Consider the following 20,517-nt stretch of genomic DNA (forward strand, 5'->3'; position numbering starts at 1 on the left):
ACTTCCTTCCGCAAACGTAATAAATGAGAGGCGTTGCCACCAAGAGGCTTGATTTATACTCCATCAGGAGTATATCGACAGTTGCAAAGCCAGCCACCTGTCTAAAAACCTTTTTTTTTTTTGGAGATGTTATTATTGCATAGAACTAACATCTCCAAGTTGTTGTGTCTAATGAAGTTTGAAATACGGTAATTGTTCCGAAACTTATGATAGCTCAGTGATTGACCTAACCCTATCTGTCCCACAATACTTTTTAATACGGGTTAATTAATGTGTTAGTCTAAATTAATGCTATTTTGACTGCAGTGATCGCTAATTTGCCCTGGGGTGGTAAATATATTTATGTTTAACTTTAATTGTATTAATATAATTTTTTATCAAACTTTTATTAATGTAGCTTTTGTAGCGTACTTGATGCTGTCAAATAATTTAGATTTAGAGATCACACATCTTTAAAAAGAGCCCTCTGCTTCATGGAAAACTACTTGTCAAAGAAGTGTATGTCTGGATAATGACAGATAGCACTCTTCAAAAATGCAGATGGCTATGTATAGCGGTGTGTGTGTGTGTGTTTGTGTGTGTGTGTGTGTGTGTGTGTTTGTGTGTGTGTGTGTGTGTGTGTGTGTGCGCGTGCGGGTGTGTGGTGGGATGAAGGGGGTTGGGTGTTAACATGTCCATCCCAGACACCACTTGGAACTATCTGCAGATTGGCATCTCTGACACTGGTTTTAGCCAAGTTGGCAGTGACGAACTGGATTGTCAAGTCTCCATAGACTGTACACTCTTTAAAAAGAAGGTCCATTAGGGTTCTATATAGAACCTTTTAGGGGTTCCAAATATGAAGCAATTGATAGAACCCTTTCTTGTAAGAGTGTATACACTGCCCAACCAAATCTCCAAAGGAAGTGCCACTCCAAGGCATGTTTAATACATACCCAATTATCTATTTTTGGAAGGAAAACTTTTTGTCATATTGTAAGTAAATATACTAAACATTTTAAGAAAACTGAAAAGACTGGACATTTACTTGGCCAAACAATATTTATATATACTTCACAGAATGTTTTAGCCTAATATAATATCCATCATGTAAAAACTCAACATGTCCAGAGTTAAATAAAACATTTAAGAATTTCTAATTTCAGATAATGTGAAGGAATTATATATATATTTTTTAAAACACCTCAATTATAGGCTATTTATTTTTGCCTTCATCAAATCTTAACCCTGCTTGGAATAAGTGTGCCTTAGAGTAGTTTGGACCTGATGAAACGTGGATGTGTAGTGGACCGTATAGCCTCAATTTTTCGCAGAACAGGTCCAGAATAATCTGATATCTGTAGAATCAGCATCAGATTTATGGTTTTCTATCTATCTGGCATCACTCTCCTGTGTTCCTTAAAAATAGAAGGCTAATCAGTTACATAAAATCAAATTTGCATCGCATAAATGTACATTTGTCTTGCCCCATCATCATTTGCCCCTCCTTTATTGTTTGAGGCACATCTGGAGAATTGGGAATCAGTAAACATCTACAGTTTAGGCATTTATCCTGTCGCTGAGTTTCGTGTGGTGTCCTGTGCTAGGGCCAGGGTCTACCACTTGTTTAACCCTTCTCTGTCTGCCTATTTAGCTTAGCGCTTTTAGTCACCCGTACCTTTTTAAGATGCGGTAAACACAGCCCTAGACAGTCTGTCAATCATGACTGATACTATTTCTGTCAATTTAAGTGTACTTCACTGGCCTAATTTACAACGATAGGGACCTAATAACAAACACATTTGAGTTTTAATGATCTGTGTGTTACTTAACCCGTGCTTTGTTTAACAGAATTTAGCCGAATCCTTGTGATGAACCCTATGAACCGAGCACGTTATTTCAGCTGCGTTTCCACCACAGGAACTATACCCAGGAAATATAGGAACCTTTCGAGGAACTCACTGTGTTTCCACATATGTCATATGACTAATAGGGATAGGCTGCAGCCATTTTGACCGTCCTCATCCGCTGAAAATAACATGTATATTTCCTATATATGTTGTTTCATATATACATACATACATACCAACATTTTCACTTAGGGGTGTACTCACTTTTGTTGCCAGCGGTTTAGACATTAATGGCTGTGTGTTGAGTTATTTTGAGGGGACAGCAAATGTACACTGTTATACAAGCTGTACACTCTTCCTTTCATTGTAGCAAAGTTTCATTTCTTAAGTGTTGAAAAAATATACTCAAATATTTACAAAAATGTGAGGGGTGTACTCACTTTTGTGAGATATTGTGTATATATATATGAAAATGCATTATGTAAACTCAACTTACATAAAGGTATTAAAAAAAAAATCTCTAACAATACTTTCCCCACTAGAAGCCTCATTTTATATCGGAAATATTAAAATGAAATAGTGTAGAATTATGTTAATTGTTATGGAGGCCGAAACAAACTGGGAGTACCAAGATGGCCGACCGGACGCTTCAAACCCAGTCGCATCAGCAATCCAGGATATACATACATCAGTGCTCTGAGCGCAGCTTAGCGAAGTAGGTAGAGAGGAGCGCGCGCACATCCGTGACGACAAGGCACCGTATCCAAAATCACGCACACGCATTCATGCGTTTGCTCATCATCTGTCTAAACAAACCAAGGATGAGGGAACAGTCGTGCGGGTTCTGTTTTGTCAATTTTCTTTTATTCATCATCGCTCGACAATGGGTGACCGCAAGCAGGGACTTGCGCCTGTGCAACGAGGTAAGTGCGTCCAGCTCGACTGGAACGGCAGTGGCTGTCACTGTGTGGTTTTGTTACGACGTTATAATAAAAATGACATGGCATTGGCTTTAAACGCACTATGCATATCGGCCTACATTGGCGTAACTATGTATGTACCGCGTCTATCAAGCAAATGTTTTAAATGTTATATCGATCAGGAATGACTTAATCCTGAAAGGCTGTACCGTACTTGTCTCCAATCTCCCAACACTGTGATATAGGGCCGGTCTATTTGCACGGATATGTTATGGTAGCTCTCTTTGTGGTGGGATTAAAATGTGTTGGCCGCCTATTTTTCTTATCGGCTTAAATCCGACTAGCTCCATAATATTGTCAGGATCCTTGCTTTATAAGCCAAGTTACAAATCCCAATTTGGAATAAGACTAGTACGGTCCGTTGCATGTTTGCATGTACAGCGGGGTTTGCTTACTTCTTCTGGCGGATAGCCTACGATATGATTACCGCACATTGATTACCGCTTGGTATCATTTCTCATCTGTTCTGCCTCCCGTCGATATTCCAGAATAATATTCCAGAGTAAGATGTAAACTGAGCTGCTAAACAGCAAGGGTCCTATTTTTCCCCGACATGTAGGCCTGTCTGTTATGTCTATTACATCAGCTAAGAAAACAACGACATGGAAGGCCGAATCCATCCAATAGGCTATATAAAACAGAAACGTATTGTGTTTTATTATTTGTCCTGGGCTAGATGTGTACAATCAATGTTTTGTTTGAATACGAACTTTGCTGTCCTATCAGCACCATGGACAATTCTACTGTAACGATTAAACCGAGCACACAAAATACAAAAATAAAACTGTCGCCCTCGTTCTCTGTATCCATGGTGACAATGATGAGTCACCAGGAGACGAATGACAATAGTGTCAATTCACATTTATCTAGCTCCACTTTCTAATACTGCAGGCTACCATATTCCCAACAATAGCTTAGCAATATTTGCCCATCTGCCCAGCCCAAGACTCCAGCTACCTTGGGGAAGTAGGTGCACACAACTTTACCGTTTTAATATCTCTCTTCTTGGCAATATGGCCTCCCCCAAAGCCATTCATCTCAATACATGCCTCTGGCCTCACCTAATGTGTTTATTGTGAGTTGTCTGAGTATGTTTCCAGGTATCTGAGTATGTTTCCAATATCTATTTGGAAATGACAAGTACAATACATGTTAGCAGAGCTGGGGAAAGGTGATTAACGACACAACAGAGCGCAGCCTTATCTATACTCCACACACTACCATTAAACACTCGTGCTCATTCTTTCTCGTCCTCTTTTACACTCCCAAACAAATACCCACATTTAGCCTAAAGGGCAACATAAACAGCATATACACACTTTGAATGCAATCATTTGTTGTGTGGCAGTGTGCTGTTTCTCTGTGGTGCTGATTGAATGCCATGGCAAAGCTGGGTGAACATAAGGTTTGGGAGGGGGTGGGGGGGGCAGCCCGGTAAGGGATGTGAAGTGGTGCATTACTGGCAGCAGATCCACACTGCTCATTCTCCTGGTATATTCTGGGTTGATCTCCCTCCCTCTCTCACACTTCTCACTTATTCTCTCTCTTTCTGGCTCTCACTTATCATTTGTGTTGTGTACATAAAGTGGCAGTCCAAGTCGATTTAATTTAGGTAGAACATAGTCCTAACAACGCAGTTTTTAAAAATGTTTGGTTTTCTGGCAAACTTTGTTAGGCCCTGTCCAGTCCAATTAGGAAAATGTCTTTTTTTGTGATGTAAGATTGGAACAAACTGATTTGACTTGTTTACAACTGTATTTCTACACACAAAATGTGCCAACGGACATGTTGAAGATAGGCGGTAATAATACAGATGACTGACTTCCTATACAGGAGAAAAACCACACGCCTGGCACAGAATCAGGGCTGTTTAGACACCGTAACATGACAATGTATGTGATAATTGGCTGCTGGTTTCTGTTTTTCTCAAAGATTTCCTTTCACCTTATTTCCCAACCCTCACTCATGACAAGTTGCGCTTCCACCAGAGTGCCATAATTCATTCATTCATTCATTCATCTTCTTCCGCTTATCCGGGGCCGGGTCGCGGGGGCAGCAGTCTAAGCAGAGATGCCCAGACTTCCCTTCCCAGGGAAGTCTGGGAGTGCCATAATGTTAACTTTTATTTATTCTTATGAAGTGAATTCTATTAATTTGGTACATGCTGTTTTTCTACAACAATATTTAATTAACATCGGCATTCTGGCATATTGGCTGTCACTGAAAGGATATCCTTTTAATCTATTCTGTTACTGAATATGTATGCGTCCAATGATGATGGATCTATTTGGACACCTGACGGATTGCCAAGGGAATGTATTTATACTGCTCTAATAGGGCTGCTGTGGGTTTGTGTATTTTCCAGACAGATTACTACTATGAATATACAGAGTGTGACAGTACAGGGTCTCGCTGGAGGGTGGCCATCCCCCACAACCTGGGCACCTGCTCAGGCCTGCCCACTCCCACCCGAGGAACTGACTGCTGTGAGCATTGCCCGTGTCTGTGTGTCAGTATGTGTGTGTGTGTGTGTGTCTGGGTGCATTTTATTTCACCTTAGGTGAGCACCTTTTTTCTCAAGAGACCGTTTGAAGATGGCAGTTGACATGGAGGGTAAAGATGTTATGCTTAGTACATGTAGATGTGTCTGTGGCGTCGTGTGTGACACTTCTTTCTACCTGTCCGTCAGCGTTCTCATGTGCGGCAGGCAAGTTTTTAGAGATGTCCTCTCAGCAATGTACGCCATGTGCAGCCGGCTCCTATTCGTTGGGTAGCGCTGTGCGTTTCGACCAATGGGACGCCATTCCTACAGGCTTCACCAGCCTGGCCACCTACATGGACCCCGGACCCAATGGAGAGGAGAGCCAGGCCTGTAATAGGTAACACACACAGACACACACACACACACACTGACCTAATCATATGGTCACACAGTACCCTGCCTCTGATTTGTCTCTCTGTCTGTGTGGGGGGCCAGCTCATCGTGGACCCCGCAGGGTGTGTACCTGGAGTCCAGTCGAGATGAGTGCACGGTGTCTCTGGTGTACGCTGTGCATCTGGAGAAGCAGGGCTCCGTATCCTTCAGTTACCAGTACCCCGACAACAACATCTTCTTTGAGTTCTATGTGAGTTTCTCCTCACAGCTGCTTACCATAGAGATGAACACTAGGACGGTATTTCTGTAGTACAATTGGTTTTTTGTTTTATATCAGTGGTTTGACATTAAAGGGATTTACGTCAATAGATGTGGGAAAGCTAGGGTTTTTCTGTGGTGAGGCGAACAGGCTGCTGATTGGAAGCGAGGGAATCATGCCACGTATTACTCTGATTGGTTACCGTTGTGACGTATGTTCAGGTCCAGAACGAGCAGTGCCAGGAGATGGCCCAGACAGAGGACCAGAAGTGGATCAAACTCACCACCAACGGAGAATGGGACATGCACACGGTGAGTGGGCAGTGGACAGTCTGTGTGGGTTATACAGTAGATAAAAGCCTACACACCCCTGTTAAAATTCCAGTTTTTTGTGATGTAAAAGAATGAGACAAAGATAAATAATGTCAGAACTTTTTTTAATGTGACTTATAAAGTGAACAATTCAATTGAAAAACTAACTGAAATCTTTCAGGGTGAAAAATAAAAACCTTACAATAACCTGGTTACATAAGTTTGCACACCCTCTTATAACGGTAGATGTGACTGTGTTCAGAATTAACCAATTACATTCAAACTCATGTTAAATACAAGTCATTATACACCTGCCATCATTTAAAGTGACTCTGATTAATCACAAATAAAGTTCAGCTGTTCTTGTAGGATTTTCCTGACATTTTCTTAGTTTCATCTCAGAGCAAAAGCCATGGTCCCCAGAGAGCTTCCAAAGGATCAGAGGGATCTCATTGTTGAAAGATATCAGTCAGGAGAAGGGTACAAAATAATTAGATATGCCATGGAACACAGTGAAGACAGTCATCATCAAGTGGAGAAAATATGGCACAACAGAGACATTACCAAGAACTGGACGTCCCTCCACAATTGATGAAAAGACAAGAAGAAAACTGGTCAAGGAGGCTTCCAAGAGGCCTACAGCAACATTAAAGGAACTTCAGGAATCTCTGGCAAATACTGGCTGTGTGCTACATGTGACAACAATCTCCCATATTCTTCATATGAATGGGCTATGGGGTAGGGTGGCAAGACGGAGCCTTTTCTTACAAAGAAAAGCATCCTATCCCAGCTGAAGTTTGCATAAACAAACATCTAGTCTCGCAAAAGCATGTGGGAAAATGTGTTATGGTCTGATGAAACCATGGTTGAACATTTTGGCCATAATTTCTAAAGGTATGTTTGGTGCAAAAACAACACTGCACATCTCCCAAAGAGCACCATACCCACAGTGAAGCATGGTGGTGGCAGCATCATGCTTTGGGGCTGTTTTTCTTCAGCTGGAACCAGGGCCTTAATCAGGGTGAAGGGAATTATGAACAGTTCCAAATACAAGGCAATTTTAGCACAAAACCTTCAGGCATCCGTTAGAAAGATGAAGAGGAAGTTCATCTTTCAGCATGACAATGACCCAAAGCACACATCCAAATCCCCAAAAGCATGTCTTCACCAGAAGAAGATTAATGTTTTGGAATGGTCCAGCCAGAGCCCAGACCTGAATCCAACTGAACATCTGTGGGGTGACCTGAAGAGGGCTGTGCACAGGAGATGTTCTCGCAGTCTGAGAGATTTGGAGCACTTTTGCAAAGAAGGGTGGGCAAATATTGCCACATCAAGATGTGCCATGCTAATAGACTCCTACCCAAAAAAACTGAGTGCTGTAATAAAATCAAAAGGTTCTTCAACAAAGTTTTAGTTTAAGGTTGTGCACACTTATTCAACAAGGTTATTGTGAGTTTTTAATTTTTCCCCCTTAAAGATTTCACAGTTTACGTTATAGGTCACATTAAAGGTGGAAAAAGTTGTAACATGATTTATCTTTGTCCCATTCTTTTACATCACAATAACCTGGCATTTTTACACGGGTATGTAGACTTTTTATATCCACTGTAGGATAAGTGCATTGGTGTTTGGTGTGAATGTGTGTTTTTCTTTTTGTGTGACTCAGGTGAATCTGAAATCTGGCACTAACATCCTGTACTGGAGGACAACAGGGATCCTGGTTGGAGGGAAGATGGTCAAACCAGTGCTGCTCAGGAACATCCAGATAGAGGGTAAAGAACATACGTACTGATACCCCCTACCCACACACACGTACACGTAGTATTATCTCAGCCAGGCAGTGTAGTATCGAATGTGTAACCTATTTTACGAACAACCCAGTCTCGGATCCTGGACTCACGGAGAGTCTGTGTGTGTCTAGGTGTTGCCTACACATCAGAGTGTTTCCCCTGTCGACCTGGCTGGTTTAGCTCCGCCCCTGGCTCTTCCTCTTGCCAGCCCTGCCCCAGGAACACCTCATCCAACAAGGGAGCTGCTTCGTGTACCCCCTGCCTGGACATGCAGTACTCACGTATGGAGCACACACATGCACACACGCACAATACAATGTATTGAAATGTATCAGCATTAAAATACCCTCTCTCTCTCTCTCTCCCATCAGATGAGGGATGGTCAGAGTGTAAGACTAGACCTCCATGTTCAGAAAAAGATTATTTTCAGATCCACACAGCTTGTGACAGCGAGGGAAAGGTAACATGTGATCGACCAGCACAAACGCGCTTGCGATCGTAGAAATGAGACATGGATGTACATAACCCATTCTGTAACACCCAGTGTCTTCCATTGTGACAGACGCAGGTGATGTACAGGTGGGTGGAGCCAAGGATCTGTGAGGAGAATGTGACCGGTGCTGTGGTGCTGCCCCCTACAGGGGAGAGAGAGGCATGCCCGCCCTGTAACCCGGGTTACTATAACACCAACGACTCCACCTGCTTCCCCTGTCCTCCTGGAACGCACTCTGACGGCACTTCAGGTTTGCACAAAGACCCAGGAACACATTTGTCCTAATGAACATACACTCACAATTGCGTCTATGATCGTATTGCTGCATATTGACTATGTCCCTGTCCGGTGCGCGGTTCTGTCCCAGTTTGTGAGGAGTGCCCAGCAGGAACAGAACCAGTGCTGGGATATGAGTATAAATGGTGGAACGTCCTTCCCTCCAACATGAAGACTTCCTGCTTCAATGTGGGCAACAACAAATGCGATGACATGAACGGTGAGACAGAAACATGGCCAGATATGTAATATGCGGTAATACGCCTGAGGATGGATTATAGTGAACACGTGTGATATGAACATCCTTCTAGACGTTTAGGTTAAAAGTGGTGTCCCTGAGTATGGATGTCATATAGAGTTAGGTCTGGAAATCATTGGACACTGACCCAAGTTTGGTTATTTTGGCTGTTTACCAAAATATATTCAAGTTACAGTTAAATAATGAATAAGGGCTTAAAGTGCAGTCTCTCTGCTTTAATTTGAAGCTCTTCACATCTAAATTGGAGGAAGGCTTTAGGAATTACAGCTGTTTAATATGTAGTCCCCTGTTTTTCAAGGGACCAAAAGTAATTGGACAATTGACTCAAAAGCTGTTTCATGCACAGGTGTGGGCTATTCCTTTATTATTTCTTAGCAGGTAAAAGGTCTGGAGTTGATTCCAGGTTTGGCATTCGCATTTGGAAGCTGTTGCTGTGAACCCAGAACATGCGGTCAAAGGAGCTCTCAATGCAAGTGAAACAGGCCATTTTAGGCTGCAAAAAAATTAAAAATAAATTAGAGAGTGGCCAAATCAACAGTTTGGTACATTCTGAGAAAAAAAGAACACACTGGTGAGCTCTGCAACACAAAAAGGCCTGGATGTCCACAGAAGACAACAGTGTTGGATGATCGTAGGATCCTTTCCATGATAAAGAAAAACACCTTCACAAAATCCAGCCAAGGGGGTAGGCATATCATTATCCAAGTATTCAATAAAGAGAAGACTTCATGAGAGCAAATATGGAGGGTTCACCACAAGGTGCAAACTATTCATACTCAAGAATAGAAAGGCCAGATTAGACCACCAAAAAACATCTAAAAAAGCTAGCCCAGTTCTAGAACAGCATTCTTTGGACAGATGAAACTAAGATCAACCTGTACCAGAATGATGGGAAGAAAAAAGTATTGAGAAGGCTTGAAACGTTTCAAGATCCGAATCATTCCACATCATCTGTAAAACACGGTGGAGGCAGTGTGATGGCATGGGCATGCATGGCTTCCAATGGCACTGGGTCACTAGTGTTTATTGATGATGTGACAGAAGCAGCCGGATGAATTCTGAAGTGTAGTGATATATTGCCTTCTCAGATTCTGCCAAATTCAGCGAAGTTGATTGGATAGCGCTTCACTTTGCAGGACAATTACCCAAATAATACTGCGAAATCAACCCAGGAGTTTTTTAATGCAAAGAAGTGGAATATTCTGCAATCAATCACCTGATCTCAATACGAATGAGCATGCATTTCACTTGCTGAAGACAGAACTTAAGGCAGAAAGACCCACAAACAAACAACAACTGAAGAAAGCTGCAGTAAAGGCCTGGCAAAGCATCACAAAGAGGAAACCCAGCATTTGGTGATGTCCCTGTGTTCCAGACTTCAAGCCGTCATTGCCTGCAAAGGATTCTCGATGTATTAAAAATGAAAATGTTATTTATGATTGTGTTAATTTGTCCAATTACATTTGAGCCTGTGAAATGAGGGGACTGTATGAAAAAGGTTGCAATTCCTAAACATTTTATATGATATTTATGCTCAACATCCTTGAATTCAAGCTGAATGTCTACACTTCAAATATATCTCATTTTATATCTCTGTTGTTTCATTTCAAATCCATTGTGGTGGCAGACAAAATAATGAAAACTGTGTCAGTGTCCAAATATATCCGGACCTAACTGTATATTATATGGACAACGAGCGAAATAATAAACTGGAGGCAAATATAAATCGGTGACATCCGGTTGCCCTTTCTACTCCCTATGAGGAGCGGAATCCCAGTGACCAGGTAATGGATCCTATGGGGAAAGATAGAATCGGCCGACATTCCAAAAGTTATCTCACCTGAATTCATAGTTTTCAGTTATGAAAAGTGCGGACTATGTTTTTTGTACACTTTTTTACCCATACCCTTCACTAAAGTTTTTGTGGTTTTTAATTGACAATGTGCTGGGCATTTAGATATTACACGTGGCACACTTCACAGAGTGGACGTCTCCTAACAGAAACTAGACTAGAATGCTCAGAATGACCACTTTTTAATTGTTTGGTTCTGCCCACCTCATTTCCTAGGTTTTGCCTGCTCAGCTTCACTAAACTCTATTGGGGAAAGATAATGTGTGGGCTGTCTTGGTTTATTTTGGCAAATCTCTGGAATACACACGTTCAGTAGAACGTGTTATAACAATAGTATGTTGTTGTACAGGTTGGGAGGTGGCAGGGGACCACATTCGCAGCGGCGCTGGAGGCTCGGATAACGATTACCTCATCCTGAACCTGCATGTTCCTGGCTTCAAGTAAGACTGCGTGTAATATGGTTAGGACGGGTCAGGTGGGTGGATTAAACACCTGGCTATGATCATTGTGAAGCAACGCGTTCGTTATTTGTGTTACCTCTGTGAGTGTGTGTCTGCGCGTTTCAGCACGTGTGCGTGTGTGGGTAGCCGTAACTCTGTGTGCTCCGTCAGGTTGCCAACTTCACTCGCTGGGATGACGGGTAGTGAGTTTGGCCGGATCACTTTTGTCTTCGAGACAATCTGCTCTGCCGACTGTGAGCTCTACTTCATGATGGTGCGTGGAAATATGAGAGGACATCTGAGTGTGTGTGTATGTGGGTCTAGGAGCTAATGGAAAAGCGGTTACTGCCAATATCTGTAGTGCATTAGCCAGTTAATCAATATAACCCAACTCAACATTATGCAGTGTTAACGAACCAGTTCGACACGGTGACCTATGATTCATAGTTATTAGAGAAATATTTAACAAAATGTAACAGTTGTTGACACAGTTGTTAAAACAACTTATGCAAACTGAAGAAAATAGCAAACATTTGTCACAGTACATAGTATACACAACAAAATCACAGTACATCAGTGAGATTTTGGAAGAGATGTTTGCTGCGAGTCACTGTGGAAGAGATGTTTGATGCCATATAAACCCGGTGTGTGTCGCCCCCTGCAGGACATGAATAGGAAGAGCACCACAGTGGTGGAGTCATGGGAGGGCAGTAAGGAGAGACAGTCCTACACGCACATCATGACCAGGAACGCATCTGTATCGTACACATGGGCCTTCCAGAGGACCAACCAGGCTCAGGACGTGAGTACACACGTTGCACATATCCACTAGTACCACACACACTACAACATACATACACGTTAATGTACTTTAACCGTGTGTATCTAGGTGCGTCTGTACATCGCTGATGTGGTGAAGCTCTACTCCGTGACTGTGACCAACGTCCAGGATGGCGTGGCGTCTGCGTGTCGAGCCTGCGCCCTGCTATCCCAGAGTTCTCAGCGGTCGGGTTCGTCGTCATGTATTCCATGCCCGGCCGGGTTCTACATCGACCGAGATACCAACCGCTGCCAGGAGTGCCCTCCCGACACCTACCTGTCTGGTCATCACACCTACGGACAGGACGCCTGTCTGCCCTGCGGACCTGGGAGCAGAAGTAACCAGGTGACACACACACACACACACACACATTTAACATTTAAAAGCCTTATAACCTCAGGCCATAACTAGAAGACAGATTTGCTCCAGGCCAGGACACATGGTCACTGAGAGACTGAGTGCTTTTAATTGGTTGTGTGTTATCGTGTGTGTGTGTGTGTGTGTGTGTGTGTGTCTGTCTGATCTGTTGACTTGATACTATGCTTCTCTCTCCCAGGAGCACTCTCGTTGCTACAGCGACTGCTCTTTCAGTCACATGGAGAACAACCGTACCCTGACCTATGACCTCAGTTCTCTGAGTGCTGTGGCCTCGCTCACCAATGGCCCCAGCTTCACATCCAAAGGCACCAAGTATCTCCACGTCTTTAACATCAGCCTCTGCGGACACCAGGTAAAACGCACGTGTGCAGCACTGAGTCCGTACGTTTCCGTATGTAAACACATTAAATACACTTAGCTGTAGAGGTTAAAGGTCATGTGGGCGCGGGCTAACACATATCTGCGTAGGAACAAGATAATACACGTGTGTTTGTGTGTGGGTTCTGTTGCAGGGGAAGATGGCGGCTGTCTGCACAGATAATGTCACCGATCTGGCCAATAAGGATTTGACAGGTGACTCCCCCCAATTCGTCAACTCCGTGGACAGCTTCATCTGTCAATCAACCATCATTCCTGCAGATGGCCGGGGCTTCAGGACAGCCTTGGCATCCCAGTCTATCAGTCTGGCTGATACTTACCTCGGTAAGATAAGAAGGGAATTATTCATATGACTGATACCAAGATGCACAAAAACAGGTCTTTGTATAGGCAATGATTCTACAACAACTATCATCCATACATTTGATGTACATCCATCCATTCACAGGAGCGACAGTGGACAGTGTTTTGGACGGAGTGAAGGCCAGACCAGAACTCTACCCTGACAACCCAAAAGGCACTCCAGACATCAACTTCTTCTACAGGTAGGCAAGTGTAGAACTGGACGCGGATGCCAACCATGTTCATAGCGGTGGTTCCAGTGAAGAACAGTCAGGGTGGTTGAACATGTCTTTCTCAGGTCAACTCAGACGACGGCATCGTGTGAGCGGGGTCGGAGTGCAGTCATCACGATACGCTGCAACCCAGAGAAAGCCGACCATGGGCAACTAGCAGTGCCTAGGTACACCTCGCACACACATTTGACCCTCTGCCTGACATTGCCGCTGGAAATATAGATTGTTTATTTTCTTCTAGATATGTGATGTTCAATTAGTTGCGACCTTGTCTAATCACAGCAGTCATCTACAGGCTTGAGAGAGTCTAAGATTGGGACATATGTCCTCCGAGACCTACCGCGCCTGGACATTGTGTTGATGAACACTGCATGCTCAAGTTCACTAAAACAGCACGCCCAACAGAGCGCAAGTCCCCACCCACCATAATCCGGGGTGATACTCTTGTAATATAGGGCCTTAGCTCATTGCACTATTCGAAAGGCCAACAGTGCTGTTTTATTGTGTGTGTGTGTGTGTGTGTAGTGCCTGCCCTGCAGGGACTTGCGATGGCTGTACGTTTCACTTCCTGTGGGAGAGTGGGAGCGCCTGTCCACTCTGCACCCACGACGACTATCATCAGATAGAAGGAGCCTGCAAAAGAGGGGTCCAGGTAACCACCCCTGTTCCCCCTCCACACTCCTAAACACCCCACTTCGTTTCCCCTTAACGTTTCTACATATCCCTGTCTCCATCACACTGACCCTGTCTCTCTGTAGGAGACTCTGTCTGTATGGAATGAGCCAAAACTGTGCACCTCCGGTGTTTCCCTGCCGGCAAAGACCTCGGCTCCCTGCGAGGCCATCGCTCTATGGCTAAAGGTGGGGGTGGGAGGAGGGGCCTTCCTGGCTGTGCTGCTCGTCTCCCTTACCTGCTATTTCTGGAAGAAAAATAAGAGGTGAGTGACTGACACCTGTTAGTGGAATAACCATCGCAGAGAAGGAATTTAAAAAAAGAACAGACAGTAATACCATTCTCCTGCTAATCTGTGTCCTGTGTTTCTGTACGGCTATGTCAGGCTTGAGTACAAGTACTCTCGGTTGGTGATGTCCGCAAATAAGGAGTGTGAGTTGCCGGCAGCCGACAGCTGTGCCCTGGCTGAAGGGGAGGAGCCTGAGGATGATGTCGTCTACTCCCACAAACCTTCACTGCTTGGCAAGCTCAGGGCGATTGCTAACAAGGTACCCGTGCATTTGCGTAAAACACAGGCCTGGTGTAGTGTGTTAACCCTGTGCGAGTGGAGGTGTATGGGGTGTTGATGGTATGCCATTTATCGTGCTAACTGTTTTTCAGCAGGGCGAAGGAGACAGCAGTGAGTCGGTCCAGCTGAAGTCATCCCAGTCCGAGAGATGGGTCTGGGGGTAACAAAACGCGTAAAGAGAGAGGGGAAAAAGATGGAGAGTTGGTATGGTTGGCACTGAGATCCAGTCCTCTTTGTGTCTCCTGGGCCCTGCTTATTCCTCGGAATTCATCTTGGTTCCAGCCTCTCCAGTTACCTCTGCAGGATATATATTACCAAGATTCTGACTGAAACTGGAAAGTGGTTTGCCCCATCGACCCTACCACAAAGGGGAATAAAAACTCTATGCCATGGATATTGAAGGGCTGCAAATGAAAAAAACTGTCACTGTTTTTGTATATTTTGTAACGTCATTTGGAATTTATCTGTACAGTCATGTCCAAAGTATACTTATTAATGTTGTTATAATTTATCTTTATTAAATTCTCACTTGGCTTTGTGGCCATGTATGTATGTGGAGTTATTTTAGGCTACATAGTGCAGATTTAGAGATTGTTTTCAAATGAAATGTGCCATGAAACCCCCCCCAAAAAATCCCAAAACAAAGAAATCCAATTAAATGCAATGCCTCCTAAGTCCCATACCACTATTGCAGTAACGTCATTCGCTTATTTTACAATACCCTCCCTGCCGTCACGACACCAGCTCCAGACCAGTTTCCGCCATTCCGAGGAAAAATACTGAAGTCATCGACGACTGTAGTAAAGTTCAGTTATACATAAAGATACACGAAGTTTTTGCGGTATCTATTCCTCTACGTTGCAAACACGGATATAGGACTTTTCCAGGTCGATCTCGGGAGATGGCTGAAATGAAGATGAGCTGAACTCGAGCTGGTAAAGTTACGGTACGGAATTTGGTCTGTAGCCATGCTGTTAAGGGCAAGTTTTAAATCGTTCCAATAGCCTAGGCATTAATTTGCCATCTGCGTAATTCCAATAAACGTAACTTCCATACTTGCCTGTACAATCTGTTGAATACTTGGCACGACTAAAGTCATTTGATTTAAGAGCATAAAATCTGAATGTTCGTCAAAAACCCTTGAACGTCGCTGTTTACTTTTGGAGATAGCCAAATAGGTTTTAACAGCTACAACAATAACAATATAGCCTCCCACATATTTTAGAACAAAAAACACAGTCAAACGAACAATCGCACTATCTTATATGATCCTCACTGAAAATATACAACTTACTAGGGATGGGGTGCCATCTGTGATTTATTATTCTGTAAATGGCCTGTTTTATTAGATACCTCCCCGGTTGTCTCTCATAGCCCCCCACACTAGTATTGGCTCAAATACGTAATTTCAAAATAAAGGTCTTACCAATACAAAAAGTGTTTTGTGTACTTTTGTTCCAGGTCCTGCCGCTGAACTCTTGACGGCCCCATCTGAATCTTTATCTAAGTGGTAAGTTTATTCCTGAGAGATGTATACTGTATTCATTTGGATGCTATCCAGTTGTTCATATTTTACCGACCTGTGCCGAGGATATATGCTAATACCTTCACTGAACACAAGGGGCTCTGCAACCCTGCGGAGGCTCGTAATCTGTAGGTTAACAGTGCACGCACGTACATGTAAAACCCTGTTGAGGATGGTAGTTAAATGGTAATAACATGCAAACAGTAAAAGTAGTCTCTAACTATTTACAGGAAATCCCAGGTTATAGTGTTAAACAAGTGAAATTAATGCTAAACAATTTTTCATGAGTAACAGACTTAAGAATGTACCTTATGCCTCATAGCACACCTAGAAATCCCTTTTTTCTTTACTTCACCTGGGTCCTACACTGTTATGTCCCTGTGCAAGACATTAAAACCTAGCTTTATATGATAATGAAAGTAATGTTTCATTTCATTGAATGCCAGTCACCTTAAATCCTAAACAATCGTGTTATTTAGGAATATTCTTTCCGGACATTTAAATAGCATTTAATTGCTGATAATGTACAAGGCTGAAAATTATTATCCTAACAACATTGATCTCTTAGTTTGAGGCTTTGAAATGTCTACACTTCTATTAACATAAAGAGTGCCCTGTCCATTGCAGACCCTCACAGCTTCACCATGGCTCGTGGTTGCCTCTGCTGTGTCAAATACATGCTGTTCCTCTTCAATCTGCTCTTCTGGGTAGGTCATTACACTATAGATGGTGAACTCGTTTTAAAAAGGGGGTTGATCGCCTGATTCAGCACTATTATTTTTCTATTAATTCTATTTAAACAATAGGGCAAAAGGGGTTATGGTATATGGCCAATATACCATGGCTAAAAAAGTTCTGAGGCACAAGGCATTGCAGAGTGCCTGGACACAGCGCTTAGCCGTGGTATATTGGCAATATACCGTAAACCTCTGAGATTCCGTATTGCTCTTATAAACCAATAAGCAACTCGACTACAGAATGGTTAGGGTATGTTATACGGTTGTATGTACCACAGCTGTAAACTTTCAAGATTCTAAGTACCTGTTTTATAATTAGAAATATCATATTCATAGAATAATGGCAACACCTATTTACTGTTATGTTATGATCCCTCTTTCAGTTGGGGGGCTGTGGTTTGTTGGGTGTGGGGGTGTGGCTGTCTGTGTCTCAGGGCAGCTTTGCCACCCTGTCGCCCTCGTTCCCCTCCATCTCCGCGGCCAACCTCATCATCACCCTGGGCTCCGTCATCATGGTTACAGGCTTCCTGGGATGCCTGGGTGCCATCAAGGAGAACAAGTGTCTGCTGCTGAGTGTGAGTGAACTACATTACCCATGATGAACCGCACTACTTTGCTACTTTGTTTGCCTCATTGGAAACAACAGCTGCCTCTCTCCCTTGTAGTTTTTCATCACATTGTTGATTATTCTGTTGGCGGAGCTGATCCTTCTCATCCTATTCTTTGTCTACACGGACAGGGTAAGACTTTCCTTAAGATTCCCCCTGTCAATTCAAACGCGGCTCATCACTCCTACTATGGTCCCTGCTCACGTTTCCCATAGTTCTGTGTGTGCCTCTTGCTAAATTTCCCACGATCCACCATATGTTTGGCCAGGTGAGTGAGAACGCCAGACGGGACCTGAAAGAAGGACTGGCTCTGTACAACACTGATAACAACGCTGGGCTCCGCAACGCCTGGGACACCATCCAGTCAGAGGTAAGGTACATACCCACCTAATGAGTAATGAACCTGCCACAAAAAACCCCAGATCACATCACCAATGGTATGTGAACACGTCTCCCGTCTCCTTGTGTCAGTGGCATTGTTGTGGGGTGAATGAGTACACAGACTGGCACGCCGCGCTGCAGGAGAAGGTGGTTCCTGACCGCTGCTGCCAGGAGATCTCCCTGGGCTGTGGCCGGAATGCCACCAACCAGTTGTGGACACGGGTCAGTATTTTTGTGTGGTGTTTGTTCGATAAGATGGTGGGTCTTCTACATCCATTCGGTGTGTTTCTGTGTGTTTGTCAACATCTGTCTGGCCATGCACGCGGCCCTGTTCTGCGTTTCTGTTATGTCATAAAAATGTTTTGTCCCTTGTCAGGGTTGCTATGAGAAGGTGGAAGAATGGCTGGACGACAACAAACACCTTTTGGGAACCATCGCCATGTGTGTTCTGGTCATACAGGTACGGCGTCTGTCTGCCTGGCCTGTTGTCTGTCTGCCTGGCCTGTTGTCTGTCTGCCTGGCCTGTTGTCTGTCTGTCTGGCCTGTTGTCTGTCTGGCCTGTTGTCTGTCTGGCCTGTTGTCTGTCTGGCCTGTTGTCTGTCTGTCTGGGCTGTTGTCTGTCTGGCCTGTTGTCTGTCTGGCCTGTTGTCTGTCTGGCCTGTTGTCTGTCTGGCCTGTTGTCTGTCTGTCTGGGCTGTTGTCTGTCTGGCCTGTTGTCTGTCTGGCCTGTTGTCTGTCTGGCCTGTTGTCTGTCTGTCTGGGCTGTTGTCTGTGTTCTGAGCAGCTCAGTCTTGTCTGTGTCTCAGGATGAGACCGGACATTCTGAGGTCCTTCCAACTGAGGAGGAACACGACAGAAACCCTAAGACAAATAGGGGCGGCAGGCAGAACAGCAATTTGAGCGTCTGACCAGTAACTGAAAGGTTGCTAGATCCAATCTGAAAAGTTGAAAAATCTGGTCATTCTGTCCTTAAACCGGGAAGTTAAAATTGTTATCTCTCGCAGAGGGATTGGGTCAAATGAAGAAGCCAAATATCGTCTAGGCTGTGTTCACTGAAAAATATCCCCAATAGTTCACAGTCTGCTGTGGGGATGAGGTCAGACATACTTGGAGGAGTGTGGGGTGCATGTGTGACAGGTTAGGATGAGGTCTAGAGTTATGGATTGCCTGGTAGGGGTTAGGGTTAGCCCAAACTGTGATTTTAAAGCCAATATGTGAGAAACATGGCCTTTTTTAAGCACTCCGCAGACGTGCCAACTGAAAGGGCGTTACAAAACTACAGACAGGACAGCTAGATCGTAACCATCCAGTGACCAGTTTCAACTTTGGCCAAACTTTTGACATGTGCCTCAAACAAGCGGCTGTCCAATTATTACACCTAGATGGGAAGCCTCACTGGAGGGGAAGACCTGGTCTTCTTTGTCACCGGACTGTAGCTGCGGATGTTTAATGGTGGTTCAGATGCATCGTGGAGATGAACTCCGGTGTTTCACAGTAAAACTGCAGAAACTGAGGCCCAGTAGCTTCTCGATGACCAGCAGGATGGCATGCCCGAGTTAACATTCTTCAGGTCAGAGTTCAAAGGTCATCGATGACCCTGACTCTTCAGCCACACTGCACTTCTTGCGTCGTGTGGCGATCGTCATCATGTCAGTGAGACCAGGAACGTTGGGAATCGAAACCATGGCGATTATTGAGACTGGACATGATGGCAACCCAGGAGGGAGGCGTTCGCAGTCTGACAGTAGTAGTGTAGCAGAGCGGTTGCCAAGGAAGTCTGCTCTGTAGAGATGTACATGTAATTAAGTTGTTGCAGTGTGACTGATGTGACTTCCTCTCTGCAGCTCCTGGGTATGGCCTTCTCCATGACTTTGTACCAGCAGATCCACAGAGCTGGGAAGAAGTACGAAGCCTAGAAGCGCGCCGACAAATCCTGTGTATTTTGTTTTTATTATACTCTAAACTGAAACACCAGAACCACACGCATGCCACAAGAAAGGGTTTTTGTGTATTTACCCACCCCTTGTATTATTTAGCACACAAAGGTAGTATTAATGTTTTTATTTTAAATAATGATCTTTATTATCGTTATAACCCAGCCCTAGTTCCGTTATGGGGGGTTGTACTGTGTTTAGGGAGTAGGGACACCCTTCAGTAGAATGACTGGGCCACCTTTCAATGAGAACAGACAATAAGATAAACACATAAACAAAAATAAACCGTAAAGGGAAAGGGAGAAGCTCGATGCCATGCCTTAGAAATCCTTCAACAGATTGAAGTTTATATATTATATGAATATATTCTTTTAAAACCAGTGTTACTGAGATGTTCAATAAAAGCAACGCTTTTTGTCAAAATGCTTTTCCCCCATTCAATTTTTTTCCTGCTAATACCATAATGTCCAGTGCTATTTCGTAATGAGTGCTTTGCGATTATGGCCTTGCCTCATCAAACAACTCAACCGCATGTGTCTGAGTGTTGGATATTAAAATGTGTACTTAATCAGCCATA

At 43.8% G+C, this 20,517-nt stretch overlaps 2 protein-coding genes across 4 annotated transcripts; both read left to right on the forward strand.

Annotated features, from left to right (window-relative positions):
- Positions 1 to 2,550: 2,550 nt before the first annotated feature.
- On the forward strand, positions 2,551 to 15,303 carry elapor2 (endosome-lysosome associated apoptosis and autophagy regulator family member 2). 2 transcript variants are annotated; one of them, XM_020042969.3, is made up of 22 exons: positions 2,551 to 2,752; positions 5,175 to 5,295; positions 5,499 to 5,688; positions 5,787 to 5,934; positions 6,165 to 6,254; positions 7,921 to 8,026; positions 8,176 to 8,325; positions 8,416 to 8,504; positions 8,607 to 8,787; positions 8,905 to 9,033; positions 11,274 to 11,364; positions 11,536 to 11,638; positions 12,029 to 12,166; positions 12,254 to 12,529; positions 12,741 to 12,914; positions 13,075 to 13,264; positions 13,389 to 13,485; positions 13,581 to 13,682; positions 14,041 to 14,167; positions 14,274 to 14,452; positions 14,573 to 14,735; positions 14,851 to 15,303. In XM_020042969.3, exons 1-22 carry the CDS (start codon positions 2,615 to 2,617, stop codon positions 14,917 to 14,919), a joined length of 3,051 nt encoding a protein of 1,016 aa, XP_019898528.2. In that variant the 5' UTR covers positions 2,551 to 2,614; the 3' UTR covers positions 14,920 to 15,303. The 2 variants fall into 2 exon arrangements, with proteins under 2 accessions (XP_019898528.2, XP_010885460.2); XM_010887158.5 differs by having other exon boundaries at positions 2,552 to 2,752; positions 14,848 to 15,303.
- Positions 15,304 to 15,410: 107 nt separating this feature from the next.
- LOC105020272 (tetraspanin-9) lies at positions 15,411 to 20,513 on the forward strand. Of its 2 annotated transcripts, none has more exons than XM_020042970.3 (9): positions 15,411 to 15,701; positions 16,217 to 16,265; positions 16,908 to 16,987; positions 17,401 to 17,592; positions 17,683 to 17,757; positions 17,894 to 17,995; positions 18,097 to 18,228; positions 18,383 to 18,466; positions 19,851 to 20,513. In XM_020042970.3, the coding sequence occupies exons 3-9, from the start codon at positions 16,925 to 16,927 to the stop codon at positions 19,920 to 19,922; spliced, it is 720 nt and encodes a 239-aa protein (XP_019898529.1). In that variant the 5' UTR covers positions 15,411 to 15,701; positions 16,217 to 16,265; positions 16,908 to 16,924; the 3' UTR covers positions 19,923 to 20,513. The 2 variants fall into 2 exon arrangements, with proteins under 2 accessions (XP_019898529.1, XP_010885458.1); XM_010887156.4 differs by having other exon boundaries at positions 15,411 to 15,690.
- The last annotated feature ends 4 nt before the right edge of the window (positions 20,514 to 20,517 follow it).

Source organism: Esox lucius, chromosome 23, assembly GCF_011004845.1.
Source record: "Esox lucius isolate fEsoLuc1 chromosome 23, fEsoLuc1.pri, whole genome shotgun sequence".
Lineage (NCBI taxonomy): Eukaryota > Metazoa > Chordata > Actinopteri > Esociformes > Esocidae > Esox > Esox lucius.